The sequence below is a fragment of the Drosophila santomea genome, chromosome 2L (genome assembly GCF_016746245.2).
Source record: "Drosophila santomea strain STO CAGO 1482 chromosome 2L, Prin_Dsan_1.1, whole genome shotgun sequence".
Classification (NCBI taxonomy): Eukaryota; Metazoa; Arthropoda; class Insecta; order Diptera; family Drosophilidae; genus Drosophila; species Drosophila santomea.
The window spans coordinates 26,752,808-26,767,660 of NC_053016.2; the positions used below are offsets into that span (position 1 = coordinate 26,752,808).

Genomic DNA, 14,853 nt, shown 5'->3' on the forward strand with positions numbered 1-14,853 from the left:
AGCCAGTTCACAAATATCCATTACAAGATACAAACAGTGTTGGGGAGCAAACAGGAGTGTTGGAGGAAAATTTTGAAAAGCAATTTCTACAAATAAATATCTTAGAACAGGAGGATGAAGAAACGGTGTACAATATTGGGGACCAGGATTCAGCGTAGTAGGTCTGAATATGCTTCGCCAATTGTGTTAGTGAAGAAAAGGACTGGAGAATTTAGGTTGTTTATTGATTTTAGAAGGTTAAATAAGGTTATGGGTAACTATCCATTACACTATCCCCTTAATTGTTGATCTTTTGGATAAATTAGTTGGAAAATCGGTTCTTACAATATTTTATTTGAAAAATGGCTACTTTCATGTATTCGTTAACAAAGATTCGGTGAAGTATACATCGTTTACAACACCATTAGGGCAGTTAGAGTTTTTACGCATGCCAATGGGATTAAAAATAAGGAAATTAAAGCTGATGAAAAGGGATTAGAAGCTATAAAAAAATGTTCGCTGTCAAATAAAGTGCAAGCTGGACAAAGCTTTTTAGGTCTTTGTTCTTACTTTCGCCGGCTTATAAAGGATTTTTTCATGCTGCCAAAACCGTTATATGATTTACTAAGAAAAGATAGGGCTTATATGAAAAAGAAGAGTTAGATTGTTTCACACTGTTGAAGGACAAATTTGTCGCAGCCCCAGTGTTGACTTTATATGATCATAGGGATGAAATAGAGCTTCATTACGATGCGAGCGCGTTATGTTTTGGGGCTGTATTGTTTCAGAGAAAAGAAGACAGAACACTGCATCCGATATTTTACTTTTCAAAAAGGACCACGACAACAGAAGGTAAAAATCAAATAAGCTGTTATTTATGCACTTAGGCGACTTATAATATATTTACAGGGTAAACCTTTTAGAATTGTCTCGGATTGTAATTCTTTAACATTGACGTTGAACCCAAGAATAGCAAGGTGGACTCTAGAACTGCAAGAGTTTTATTATGAACTAAAACATAGGGCTGGGAAACAAATGCAACATTTGGAAGCATTGAACAGATGTAATATTATGATAATTAATTCAAATACATTTGAGGATAATTTAAAATTTTGTCAGTCAAGAAATGCTAAGATACAAGAAATTAGGAAAATTTTAGAAGATAGGGAGCATAAATGGTTTGAAATGAGAAACAGTGTCATATATAGAAAGGATAATAATAGCAATTTATTGTTTTACGTACCAAGACGAATGGAGCAACATGTGCTATACAAATATTATGATGGTTAGGCCATATTGGAAGGGATAAAATGTTAGACGCAATTAGTACACAGTATACCTAAAGGAAATAAGCCGTTTGAAGTTATTCATATCGATCACTACGGGCCCAAAAAAAAAAGTGGTTTTGATGGATTTACGAAACTTGTTAGACTGTACACGACGAAAACAACAAATAGAAAAGAAGTTTTGAATGCATTAGCAGACTATTTTAGGGCGTACAGTAAAACAAGGTGTATTATATCAGATCAAGGAAGTTGTTTTACGTCAACGGATTTTAAAAATTTTGTGGTGGAAAGGACTATAAAACACATAAAAATTGCTACAGGGTCACCACAAGCCAATGGTCAAGTTAAGCGAGTAAATAGAAGTTTGGGACTGATGATTGCAAAACTGACAAAACCTGGTAGACGATTACATTGGGCTATAGTTATGTAATACACAGCATAGCAGCATTAAACAGTTTTCCAGCGAAACTTTATTTGGAATAGCTCAGATAGGAGAAATTAGTGAGGAATTAAAGGAGAAGTTAGGAGAAAAGGAAGAAATTATGGGAGAATTAGAAAACGATGATATTAATGAAGAAAATAGAAAAAAATTAGAAAAACTAAGGAAGAAGGTAGAAGGATGCCAAATAAAGGCTCAATTAAGAAATTAAACTTATTACAATGCGAAAAGGAAAAATAATTCGGAATACAGAGAAGGTGAATATGTCATGGTGAAGAATTTTTATAGTACCGCGGGAGATAGTAAAAAGTTAATACCGAAAAGCAGAGGAAAAGTTTTAAAATATTATAGATTTTTGTTACAAGACATCGACGGGTTTCAATTATATCGGAATCCATACCAAGGGGTTTGGAGCGCAAATAATGTTCGACATTGGATGCAAGATGAAAATAAATGTAGATAAATAAAATTAATTAAGAAAATTACTGAAAACAAAACGAAAATGGAAAATTGTAAACTAAAATTGAGAGTATTTTACTCTCTCAAAAAGAGGACCTCTCGAAAACGGAGATTGAAAGAGAGCTGCCTGCGAGCAGCAGATCACTTTAAAATTAGCAGTGGAACGTGAAAGACAAATAAATCGATATAAAAAGTAAAGCAAAGGTTACATTCGGCTACTATGGGAACTTCTGTCGTACACTGAATCACTCATGTTAAAGCACATCGGACTCCCCGGGCTAACGCAAGGCCCAGATATTACATCATCCAGTTATGTTATTCACTAATTAAAATCATGATAATCTTTTCATCACATAAAACACCGGACATGGCTTTCCAATAGATAATTTCATGGACTTTAATAATATTTATTTATAAACATATATATTACGTAAAAAATGACAAAATATAAAACTTTTTCTTATTGTCCTTCTTCCGAAAAAACATAGAACATATTTAACTTTTTTAATAATTGTTAAGACCTACAGCTCAAGTAATTTACCATATGTGTTGCGATATGTTAAACATTACACATTGCAAGTAATATAATTAATTTGGTTTAATAAGAGACGTGCACTACTGAATCGCGTTTTAAACTCGGTGGTGAACGCGCAAGCGACGGGGGGCAGAACGAGATATTTGTACGGCAAAAGGGGTTTGCATGGATATATTGACTTCGTGCAAATAGGGTGTTCTGTAATTTCGCATTACAGAACACCCTCGCTTTACAGAACATACTCGTTCTGCAAAGCTTTTGAAAGGCTTTGCTCACAGAAGGCGCCACTGATTGATAGTAACGGTAACGGTACGGTGGCGGAAAGACTTCAGGAAACGGACAGGCAAGACTTCTTTGGCTGTGCGCTTTCAGCCAGTCAGGAGGCGGTTGATGATAGTCAGGATCAGCTGACGCATGCGAGTCAGGAGCCGGTTGATGATAGTCAGGATCAGCTGACGCATGCGATTCAAATGGACCTGCGAATCACGTCTTTCAATCCTAGCGAGATTACTGATGTAATAGCACGCCAGATCAGCAACAGAGCACAAGGCGATCTGCAATGCCACTTTAAAGGCACCACGCAGTCCTGAGATCCTCTGAATAGCGTTGGCGTTTAACGCTATTTTGAGATTGTCATATTTTCCTTCACAGTGGAGACTGCTGGTGTCACCCAGGTTTTGGCAATAAGGATTTCAGTAGCTACAAGTCGAACACCTCTTGCTACATTCTTGAGCGGAACACGCCACCATATGCATTACGGCACTTTACAGTTATTACAAATATTTTTTTTTTTGGTTGGATTAAAAAATTAAACTTTAAAATACTTTTTCTGCTACTTTGCAGTAGTATATTTATGTAAAATGTGCAGAAGGTGGATGTTGTGTTGCACTTGCGTAGTGGTATTCTTCAATGATAATCTGCATTTCTATAACATTACTTTAGGCTGATTGTGGACTCCGGGATCTTCAACTTATTTTTGGCCAGGTTCCGCAAGTAATTTTATACCTTAAGCACAAGTAACCCTCTAGGGGTTGGCACTTAAATCACAAAAAAAAAATGGTTTCCAAAAATGGTTTCGAATGACTAAACCGATAGAAGTAATGGGTAAACATAGTGAAATATAACATTGGGTACAATACCCATACAAATTTTATTTATCCCATTCTTAACATGGCAACGGCCGTCAGTCGGGTGATGGACAAGGGGACTAACGTGTAGTTTCAAGCTTGCTAGAAGAACGCGCCGTAATTGTCCATACACCCGGAAGTGGGACTATACTCTCCACGCGAGGGCGGCTGGAAACAGGTCCCCTGGCAAGGTTATGTCCCTGCCAGAGGATGCTGGCAAATCGTAGTCGGGCGCCCCGGGCCGGACTAAGGTGTCACTCGACCCGTGCCGAGAGTCAGCCTGACTGAGGGCCCGGGTCACAAAATAGCCCAGTCTCAAACGGAGAGCTCAGGGTACCTGGCGACCCCCTGTTCTAAGAAGCCTTACCCGGGCGTCGCGGGTCTCCGCCCGGGTGGACCCTCCTTTTCTCCGCAACTCGTGGGAATCACATGGAGTCAACAAAAATAAATAAAAAGGAGTCAGGATTTCCCAAAAAAACTACCCAAACGGCTGTGACGACTGAGTCTGGCCGGACAATCCTTAAGGCAGCGAAGTTGGCGAGTGAGCCCACCTGCCTGTCCTCCACCACAGGATCGGGTTCGGGTGAGCCCCGCCTCAAATCTGAGGCGACTGAGTGCAAGCCGCCCAAAGCCGTCGCCATGGGAACTTCTCCAAGCCCTAGTGGCATGATGCCCCCTTCATGCGCAGCCTAGGCAAGCACTCAGTGGCAACCGGTAAAGGCAAATACACCTACGCAGAGGAACGATCTCCAGGTCAAATCCTACGCAGCCAGGAGAGATCGAAAACGGCTCCTTCGGCTGAATGGATGAAGAAGGTGGAATGGGCCAGATCCGTTTTGCCAAACTTCGGCAAGGAAGCCCCCAAGCCCACAGAGGTCAAAAAGCGACCTCCACCTCGGACTGGCGAGTGGTGAAGGTCGACGAAATGGAGGGGCCAACAAACCAGGCCATCCTCATTCTAAACAAGGAGTACCTAGCTCCCATTGAGGCCGCTCACGGGGACCATAAAGGTCTATAAATCGGACTCCGCCGTGAGGCTTCTGCAAATAAACCTCCACCACAGTAAGGCAGCTTCCGCTGCTCTTCAACTCCATCTGCCTGAAGATGGAGTCGACATAGTCCTAATCCAGGAACCTTGGATAGTGGGAGGAAAGGTTTCAGGATTAGGGACTAAGGAATATAAGCTTCTAACAGCTCCCAGCGAAGATAAAATAAGGGCCTGCATTTTAGCCAAAAAGCACCTTAGCATTTTTCTGCTGAATAATTATAGCGATGCAGATAACGCGGCAGCCACCGTGGAGAGTCAGCCATCTCCGTTCCGAGTGCTGTCATCGTACATGGCCTACGAAAGGCAAGAACGGCCGGATGAGCTGGTAAGGAGACTGGTAGAAGACAGCGAAAAGCAAAACATAGGCCTACTAATAGGCTGTAATGCTAACGCCCACCATACACAATGGGAAAGTACAGACACAAACGACCGCGGTGAGTCTCTTTTTAACTTTATCTTTAGTTCAAATCTCTTTATATGTAATAAAGTTAGAAATCGACAGAGACAGCACTACACTCTTTCGTCTCCAAGATAGAAAAATCAATGTCCCAAAAGGAATATGCACTGGTAGCTTTTCTGGGCATAGAAGGAGCTTTAAACAACGTCATCCCAACGGCGATTACCGGAGTCCTGACAGACCTTGGGGTGGCCCGCCACTTGGTGGGACTCATAAACCAACTGCTCACCTGGAGGAAGGTTATATCTTAGTCCCAACTACCTGGGCGTATTACTTGACAGGAAACTAAACTGGAACTTGAACCTCACAGACAGATACAAAAAAGCTTGAATAGCACTCTTCACGTGCAAGAAAGCAACAGAGCTCAAATGGGGCATGCCACCCTATATAGTAAACTGGATATATACGGCCATCGTCAGACCAATACTACTGTACGGGGTCGTGGTATGGTGGCCGGCTCTGAAAAAGAAATCCAGCATAAAAATGCTAGCAAAAATGCAAAGAGCTGCGGCACTCTACATCAGCAGTGCTTAACGCACCACCCCAAACGAAGCCCTAAATGCCATACTCAACCTCCCAAACCCATAACTAGCTGGCATGGAACAGGCTACAGTAGCGGCAATCAGGCTTAGAGATACCAAACAGTGGAACCCACAAAAAGCGGGTCACTCATGTATCCTAAAAAACAGACTACTGCACTTCAACGGAGTACATACAAACACCTTTCAACACAATCATCCCAGAGAGGGACGATTGGAACTCACAAATACCTGGCCCCCAGAATGCTATATGATTCTATACGGATGAGTCAAAACTACAGAACAGAGTAGGAGGACGAGTTTACTCCGAACAGCTAGGCCTACACACCCCGATCACTGCAGCGTCTTCCAGGCTGAAGTGGCAGCAATAAGGGAGGCCCTTAAACACTTAAAATCACTAAAGCCGGAAGGCTCACATGTAAACCTTTTCAGTGACAGCCAAGCATTTATCAAATCGATTGGCTCAATCTCTAGTCACTCGAAAACAGTATCGAATTGCCAATCATCTTACCACGAGATGACACAACAATTCGTAATCAGCCTTATACGGGTACCCGGACACAGGGACAACTCCATCGCAGATGAATTAGCTCAAGAAGGCACTACCGCGCCACGCATACCAGAGATGGAGGGCATGAGTATGTCTTTGGCCACTTGTAAACTACTACTTAGGGAAAACCTAAACCATAACAAACAGACAATATGGGAAAACACCACACACTGTCGCCTAACACGCCAAAAAGAACGTCAAAACTTTTAAGATTGACCAGAGCAAACCTTAGTTGATAGGTACCCATGCCAGAAGACGAAATGCCCCGTATAATAATTTCTGCCATAGCTGTAGGGACGAAGAAATGGAAGAAACGGTAGAGCATCTACTATGCCACTGTCCAGCACTGCAAGTGAAAAGACTTGCTCAATTAGGAAGCAGATTCCTGATAGACACGTCCGACTTGTCCGACACCGATCCACATCGGATACAAAAATTCACCAGCGCCTCTGGCTGGGGAAACTGCTTACTTCACACGAACCTCGACGGGCAAAAGGGAAAAACATACACGGTATCACAATGGACCTCTAATGGTCTAAGTGCTTCGGATAACCGAAGCCGGTAAAACCTAACTTAACCTAACATGGCAACGGTAATATGAATAATTTTGAGTCCGAATCCATTTTAGCTAGGAGACAGGTTACTTACAGAAAAATTCGAATTATCATGCGGAGCTGTTCCTAAAATTTATATGTTTTTATGGAGATTTTTCTTACTTACCCGATAATGACCCAAATTGTCAACCACACAAGTAAATGATATGTCACGTCCTATGGGAACTGTTGTATTACTTAACTTCGCCAAAAACTCTGGACCAATTTCATCTGAATCGCCGTTTCCTTAAATAATACATAATAAAAAAAAAATATAAATAAATAAATTGACTTATTGTCTTAAAAGTTTTTTTTTCAATACAAACAAGAGAGAACGCTATAGTCGAGTTCCCCGACTATCTGATACCCGTTACTCAGCTGATGGAAGTGCAAAGGACTGACAGTTTTTGGTCATTTGTGGGCGTGGCAAACAGATTTTTGGAAAATGGAGAAAAATTTATAAGACTAAAAAAAATGTGAAAAAATATCAACAACATTTTTATACCCGTTACTCGTAGAGTAAAAGGGTATACTAGATTCGTTGAAAAGTATGTAAGTATTGATCAGGATCAATAGCCGAGTCGATCTGGCCATGTCCGTCTGTCCGTCCGTCTGTCCGTCCGTCCGTATGAACGTCGAGATCTCAGGAACTACAAAAGCTAGAAAGTTGAGATTAAGCATACAGACTCTAGAGACATAGAAGCAGCGCAAGTTTGTCGATTCATGTTGCCACGCCCACTCTAACGCCCACAAACCGCCCAAAACTGCCACGCCCACACTTTTGAAAAATGTTTTGATATTTTTTCATTTTTATATTGGTCTTGTAAATTTCTATCGATTTACCAAAAAACTTTTTGCCACGCCCACTCTAACGCCCTCAAACCGCCCAAAGCTGCTACGCCCACACTTTTGAAAAATGTTTTGATATTTTTTCATTTTTATATTGGTCTTGTAAATTTCTATCGATTTGCCAAAAAACTTTCTGCCACGCCCACTATAACGCCTACAAACCGCCAAAAATTGTGTTTAAGACTCTCCTTCTTCCTTCCACTAGCTGAGTAACGGGTATCAGATAGTCGGGGAACTCGACTATAGCGTTCTCTCTTGTTAAAAGTGTGGGCATGGCAGTTATGGGCGGTGTGTGGGCGGTGTGTGATAGAGTGGGCGTGGCAAAAAGAAATTTACAAGACTAATACAAAAATTACAAAATATGGGCATGGCAGCTGAATATATGTATATACTTTATATGGTCGGAAACGCTTCCTTCTGCCTGTTACATACTTTTCAACGAATCTAGTTTACTCTACGAGTAACGGGAAAAGCAGAAGATCTTCGTTAAACGTTTAATAGAAGTTGCACCGTAAAACAGTACACCCAAACAGTCATCGGTTCAAGTTAAAATAAAATATATACTTTCATTTATGCGTTTTTATGACTGCATCAAACAAAAAGAATAAAAGTAACAGCAGACTAACCATATCATAAGAAGCAATTGTCCCAACTCGTTCATTTTGATGGATAACTCGTTTAAACTTATCATTTTTGACTTTTTTTTTGGTTTATAGACTTATTTATTGATGTGCGTCCAAACTCTGTAGTCTTTGACTTTTCGTATAGAACTCGCGAAGACTGTATATGTAAAGCACACTACCTGTCTGCCGCGTATATGTTTAAAAATCGTCCTGTTTAGTTTCGGTGCGTCCTTTTTGTGCTCGTCTAAAGTTCGCAAGCTTACACGTCGACATCATTGCCCTACGTCGGCGAGAAATTAATCTAAAACACGATCTGTACGCCTTGCTACAGTCAAAGGCTTATCGCCATCACATTCTCGTAGGCGTTATTGTACGTAGGCGCCGCAATCTCTCACCAAGACTGTATAAATATATAATTATACAGAAACTCTTAGGCCCATGCTGAAGAGGCATGATGCATTTCCTGATGCATAATATATGTACATATATCAGTCGGGAATGTCGACTTGATATGCGGTTTCAGCGGTAGGATGAGCGCACATAACGGCAGTAGTTCGGTACTTTGTTATGTACTCGGCCAAATATATCTCCTTGTGTATATGCAATCTTGCGTAACGTTTACTGCATTTAACCTTTTCTGAATGTTGCAGACATAGATTTGTTGCTCAGCCAACGCACACAGCAGCAACAGCGATTTAATCTATTTTTAAGCTTTAAACAAATTTGTATGATTTGCACTTGGTATGATTTATGAACAAATCCTTTAAGGGTAACAAAATATTGACCCAATAAGCAACGACAAGTCATTTTGCGCCTAAATTTGGATGAGCAATAGAGAGTATCAGTTTTCTGAGCGCACAGTAAGCAAAAACAGACAAGGAAAATTACAGTGCACATTTTTACGTTTTTAAATTCAAGCCATGTGTGACTGAAGGTAAAATAGAAAAGCTGTTTCGGATAAAATTATCAAGAGGAATCCGTCAAAGCTGGCCGACAAAATTAGCGTCTTGTGGCGTGATCACGGTGTTGATAGTTCCTCTGACCCGACATCCCGCAAACGCTTGCAACGTGTGTCTCTGGAGTAACCTTCAGTGAGATACAACTTTATCGTTTCATAACATAACCACCTTGCGCAACCCACGGCAACACATGCCCAGCACAGGCTAGTCCTCACAGAGGGTGATCGTAATTAACCTCACTTGGAAGCACTAGTACGGCTCCTTACCAAGCCACGCTCTCCTTTCAGGCTCTGATCTGACCAGAAATCGACATTTGGAAGGATGATCGTAAGAGGATATGACCTTTAATATAACGCTTCCCCTGTGTCTACCTCTTCCACCAACTCGAGGCAATGCATCTTCACCCGGGCGAGCCGTTCAAACGGTAAATCGGAAAGCGACTTTTAAATTAGTAAGCAAGCTTCTTTGGGCGCACCATGTGCGGCATGCCAACTGTCTGACATGCGGAGACGCAGATCCTTTCGTATGTTTAAAGGTGATTCGAAGTTCGGGAGCAGGAGATAAAACAACAACGCTAGAAGAAGTCACCTCGCACATATATGTGGATTAGTTGATGCTCCTAAACAGTTATTTTGTATTTCAGAAGTAATATTTTAATTAAAAATATATATATTTCTGATCATAACGATCCGTGTACCACACATATAATTTTGTCACAAAATAATTTTGAGCAAGAGAGAACGCTATAGTCGAGTTCCCCGACTATCTGATGCCAAAAAGTTTTTCGGCATATCGATAGAAATTTACAAGACCAATACAAAAATGAAAAAATATTAAAACATTTTTTAAAAGTGTGGGCGTGGCAGTTTTGGGCGGTTAGTGGGCGTTAGAGTGGGCGTGGCAACCTGAATCGACAAACTTGCGCTGCTTCTATGTCTCAGGAGTCTGTATGCTTAATCTCAACTTTCTAGCTTTTGTAGTTCCTGAGATCTCGACGTTCATACGGACGGACAGTAGGACATGGCCAGATCGACTCGGCTATTGATCCTGATCAAGAATATATATACTTTATATGTTCGGAAACGCTTCCTTCTGCCTGTTACATACTTTTCAACGAATCTAATATACCCTTTTACTCTACGCGTAACGGGTATGAAAATGGCTTCCGACGTGGGCAACCACGATGTGGCTTAGCTCCATGTATTCATTTACTACTAAATCAATTTACGAGTAATCAATTAATTTCATATAGAATCTTCTGAAGCTTAATTTTATTCATTTTGGCTTTGTTAATGCTAACATGTAATTTAAAGTCGGAATTCAATAAAAAATTATAATTCAAGAATCTACGGATTGGGTCGACCAAGTAAATCAATAAACCATGTAGTTCGGGAAGTTTGAAAATAGTTTGAGAGTTGGAAAAAATTTGTAGACTTAGATGATTGTGAACTAGAAGTCTTGGAATCACGATTGTATTTTGAGTTATTACGGAATAATCGACTAGAAGCACTTCCTTTAAGATTCGAAAAGCTTGTTTTTAAGTTACGGTTGCCTGTTTAGCGGAATTGCAATGCAATGGGGAATACGTAATTTAAGGATAATTTGAGTTCAAAGTTTTGTTGTTGTCCTATTTTACTTTGACAAGCAGCCAAGGAAGAATTGGAAGGTTATTTTCAATGACAAGCATTAACAGTTATATACTCCATGCGGTCATACATTTCACCTCCAGTGCATAAGGGACTATGTGGGTAATTCAAATGGTCCTGTGCACAATCGGCAAAACTACCGTAAACCTTTTTTTTGGTTTAACAATCTGTTAACGGAAGTATCAAAGACAAGAGAAACTGCGGTAAAGAGATTAGTGCGAGCAGCCAAGCAAGAACAGCAAAATACCGTAAGGCAAGTACTTTTTGACTTCGTTTGTGCTCATATAGCAAACATGCACACTGGTAGTTCTACTTAAACACCAAATGGAAGAATTAACGAAGAAGGCAATATCGATCCTCAGACTGCAGGATATTCATGTAATTACTCAGAGCGTCAAAAGATCAAGTTCCACAGCTAGATAAAGTGCATTATACAGACCTGTCTCATTAGATTTGATGGATCTAAGGACGGCATGCAGGAAGCGTGCCTATCCTGAGAAGCGTTAGCTTAACATAATCTAAATGGAGATCATCAGTTTCTTTGTTTTTCGTTAGTAAAGCAAGCGAGCGGTACTCAAAAATTCAATCATTTCACCAACAAACGTTCGCTTCTCAGTTAAAACAAGATTTGGACGAATGCTAGCTGAAGTAGCAGCGATACTACCAAAAAAATTAAAGTGTTTGAACTTGAAGCTTGGCCATCGTTCGCGATGGTCAAAAGCCACACGCTGCAGTTAAGACAATAAAATCCGAAAATGGTACGTAGACAGAACCAGTATTAGAAATAAGTCCAGAAATTTTCTTTACCAAACCGGACGAGTCCTTACCAGCGTCGAATACCCCCCCCCATATCACAATAGAGCAGCCAGATATGCAGCTGCAATGCAGTGTACCTTCGAAGACGTCGGTACTTGCACTCGAATACAGAACTGAAGATATTCAATTATAGCCATATTACCATTATACGTCTACCTCAATGTCTAACATGAACCTCATGTTTTCCAAGTGGAGTTAGCGTCGGGCGTGGTAAAGAAAGGACCTAAAGTTAACTTAAGATTTGATGAACATGTTGTAGCAAGTAGCACCACAATCTAATATAACAAGCCGTCACGTATGTCCCGCTTGCACGATCAGCAACTGACACACCAATACACATAAGTAATAGGCTAAGAACGGAACGGATTGAGAAAATAAAGAACACTTCGTGAAAATAGAAGAGAACTGTCGCTTTTATCGCCTCCTACAATGTTGAGGGCTAAAGACGCTTATCCACTACAGTATATACACAAATTGTTTACAAGAGTATTCAAGCTTTTCTATTGAACGTTTAATGGTGTAGGCTTTGACTTCATTATTTACCCTTTATCATTACTGCGGGTATCGTTATCTGCCAATAAGTATTTAAGTTCTGTTGGTGTACTCTGTAATTGTATACTATTTTAATAAGCAATTAATCTCGCAGTGAGCGTCTTTTCGCTAAATTTTTCTGTCGTAAATTTTTGGTAACTATTCGGGTTTTACTTGGAATATATTGTATATTTTCGGATCACAGAGAATATATACGTCCGCATTTTAGTGCGGTTGGCCAAGTAATCACAAAGTTAAAGTTTTTTCTTTAGCAGGTATGCAATAAAAAGTGGGACGAAGACCTTTCATTGTCGCATGATTCAGAATGACGAGATATATGCAGTAGTTTTGGATAGATTCGACAAGATTTTGCTCGATTTTTACTACTGTGCCATTGTATTTGTCGATTTTAGAGACATCGCAGAAACTAAAAGTATTCGAAGAAAAATTCTTCTGCTGGTGTGACTCTACTGTTGTACATTCTTGGATTTGGGAGGAGCCATTCAACGAGTTTGAGGCAAACCGAGTAGCTGCAATTCAGGAATCGACCGGCACATTCCAACTACTGAAAGCTCGGAATATATTCTTTCTCCACACTTAATGAGCTTAATGAATCCCTGCTCTGGGCCCATAAATCACGATTCCTGTGTAGTCCCATAACTGATTGTCTATCCACAGTATTAACAGAGAAGCTCATGCTGGAATTCCTTGCAAAATCTGCGTACACTGATATTGTTGCGTTTATCAAACACGCAAATGTTTTTGGTGCTTTGCAATCAAATTCGACACCCTGGGCTAACTGTAACTGATATTCAAAGCGCGACTTTTCTGTTGCTGTTGCGTCTGGTCGGACATTAAGTCCTATCAGACCAAATTAATTGCACAGCCATCTAGTTCACTTGCCTCGCTTTCACCCTTTATTAGACAGGTTTGACTTTTTTGAGTATGTGGTCGGATAAAGAATTTTTTGTTGGTTCCATCCCACTAGAATCATTTACAAATCTAATTAAAATCGTCGTCTTGCTCTTAAAAATAGCTAATAAAATGGCTTAAATTCTCAACACAGCTTGACATATTAATAGCCGACGCTTGTAACGACCTCTGTGTCTATGCCCGACAGGCTTCTCTTTCAGCATGGATGACTTTATACAGGAACCAGTATTGGGGGAGGCATGTGAGGGCGATTCACTTTTACAAACGATTTTCTATCGATCAACTATCGGCTCAAACAGAGAAAGAGAACACATCCTTAACACGCTAGACGCGCATATATTTGTTTTCTTTATTTATTTAAAAACCTATATATGTTCTTTCTTTTTCTATATTCACTTTTGTTCGTCTGGCGCCTTCTCGAGAGAGTGATCGCTCTTCCTCAATAGTGCACTGTCGATAATTATTTATTGAGTGCCATCCTATTCGATAGTAACAGTGTATCCTTATCTTTAACTTATATTATATTTACAATATTTAAATTGAATACCATTGTTATCTTTTGTCCTGTGGCCACTTTTAAGTGCTCAATGTCTCGCCTTTGGCAAAAGGTGATGAACTCAAGTGACGTAAAACCAATCAAAACGTGAAACCAATCCAAAGTATTTACTTAACGCATCTCTCGCTTCTCTTGTACTAGTCGTATTAACGGGAAAAAGTTTGACAAACTTGGTAAAAGCATCAATAACAACCAGGAGATGCTTACTCTTTGAAATGATACTCGTTAAGGGACCTAAATGGTCTATATTAAACGGAATACAAGGTTTAGGAATACTATGCAAGGTTTTATTATGAATAGATCTCGGCACCGAATGCAAAATGCACGAAAGATAATTTCTAATACCATGCTCAACTTTAGTTGTCATTTCTGGAAACCAATAGGTCCTTCTCAAATCCTTAACACACTTATCTGCTGCCAAGTGACCTAGTTTTTCGTGAGATTTTCGAACTAGCTGTTCTTCCATACAAGCAGGTGCATACAAACAATAAGAATCGTCCACGTTCTTTCGACTTACTAGTCCATCCCTTAACTCAAAGATACGCACGTTTCCTCTCTCTTGTTACTGTCTCAAATGAACTATATTTTTATCCGTCAATTGCACCGTTTGTAGAATTAGGTCTACGTAATCAGGTGTTGCTCCTACAGGCTCAACTAGTTGTACAACTCGAACGGTATTGATTTTAGAAAAGCGTCCTCACGAAACTCCAATTTATCATCTCCCCAGGCCTTTTTACTGGCAGCATTCTCACAATTTATTTCACCATTCTCCTCTTCTTCACAAAGGTTTTCTTCCAACATAACACAATGTCTTCTAAGGGATCTTCACAAAGTCATCAAGTGGCACTCTATCAACAAGGGTGTCTCTACGGATTTCTAAAAGGCTTTGAATAAGTTGGCCTCTACGGTTTTCCTCATGGTTTTCTAA

General features: G+C 40.2%; 1 protein-coding gene across 1 annotated transcript in view; it reads right to left on the bottom strand.

Annotated features, from left to right (window-relative positions):
• LOC120444328 (lachesin) overlaps positions 1-14,853 on the bottom strand; it is a 278,432-nt gene that overhangs the window by 194,775 nt on the left and 68,804 nt on the right. The window contains exon 3 of the mRNA XM_039623884.1: positions 7,140-7,258. Within this exon, the coding sequence (XP_039479818.1) occupies positions 7,140-7,258 (119 nt within the window). The remainder of the gene's footprint in view (positions 1-7,139; positions 7,259-14,853) is intronic.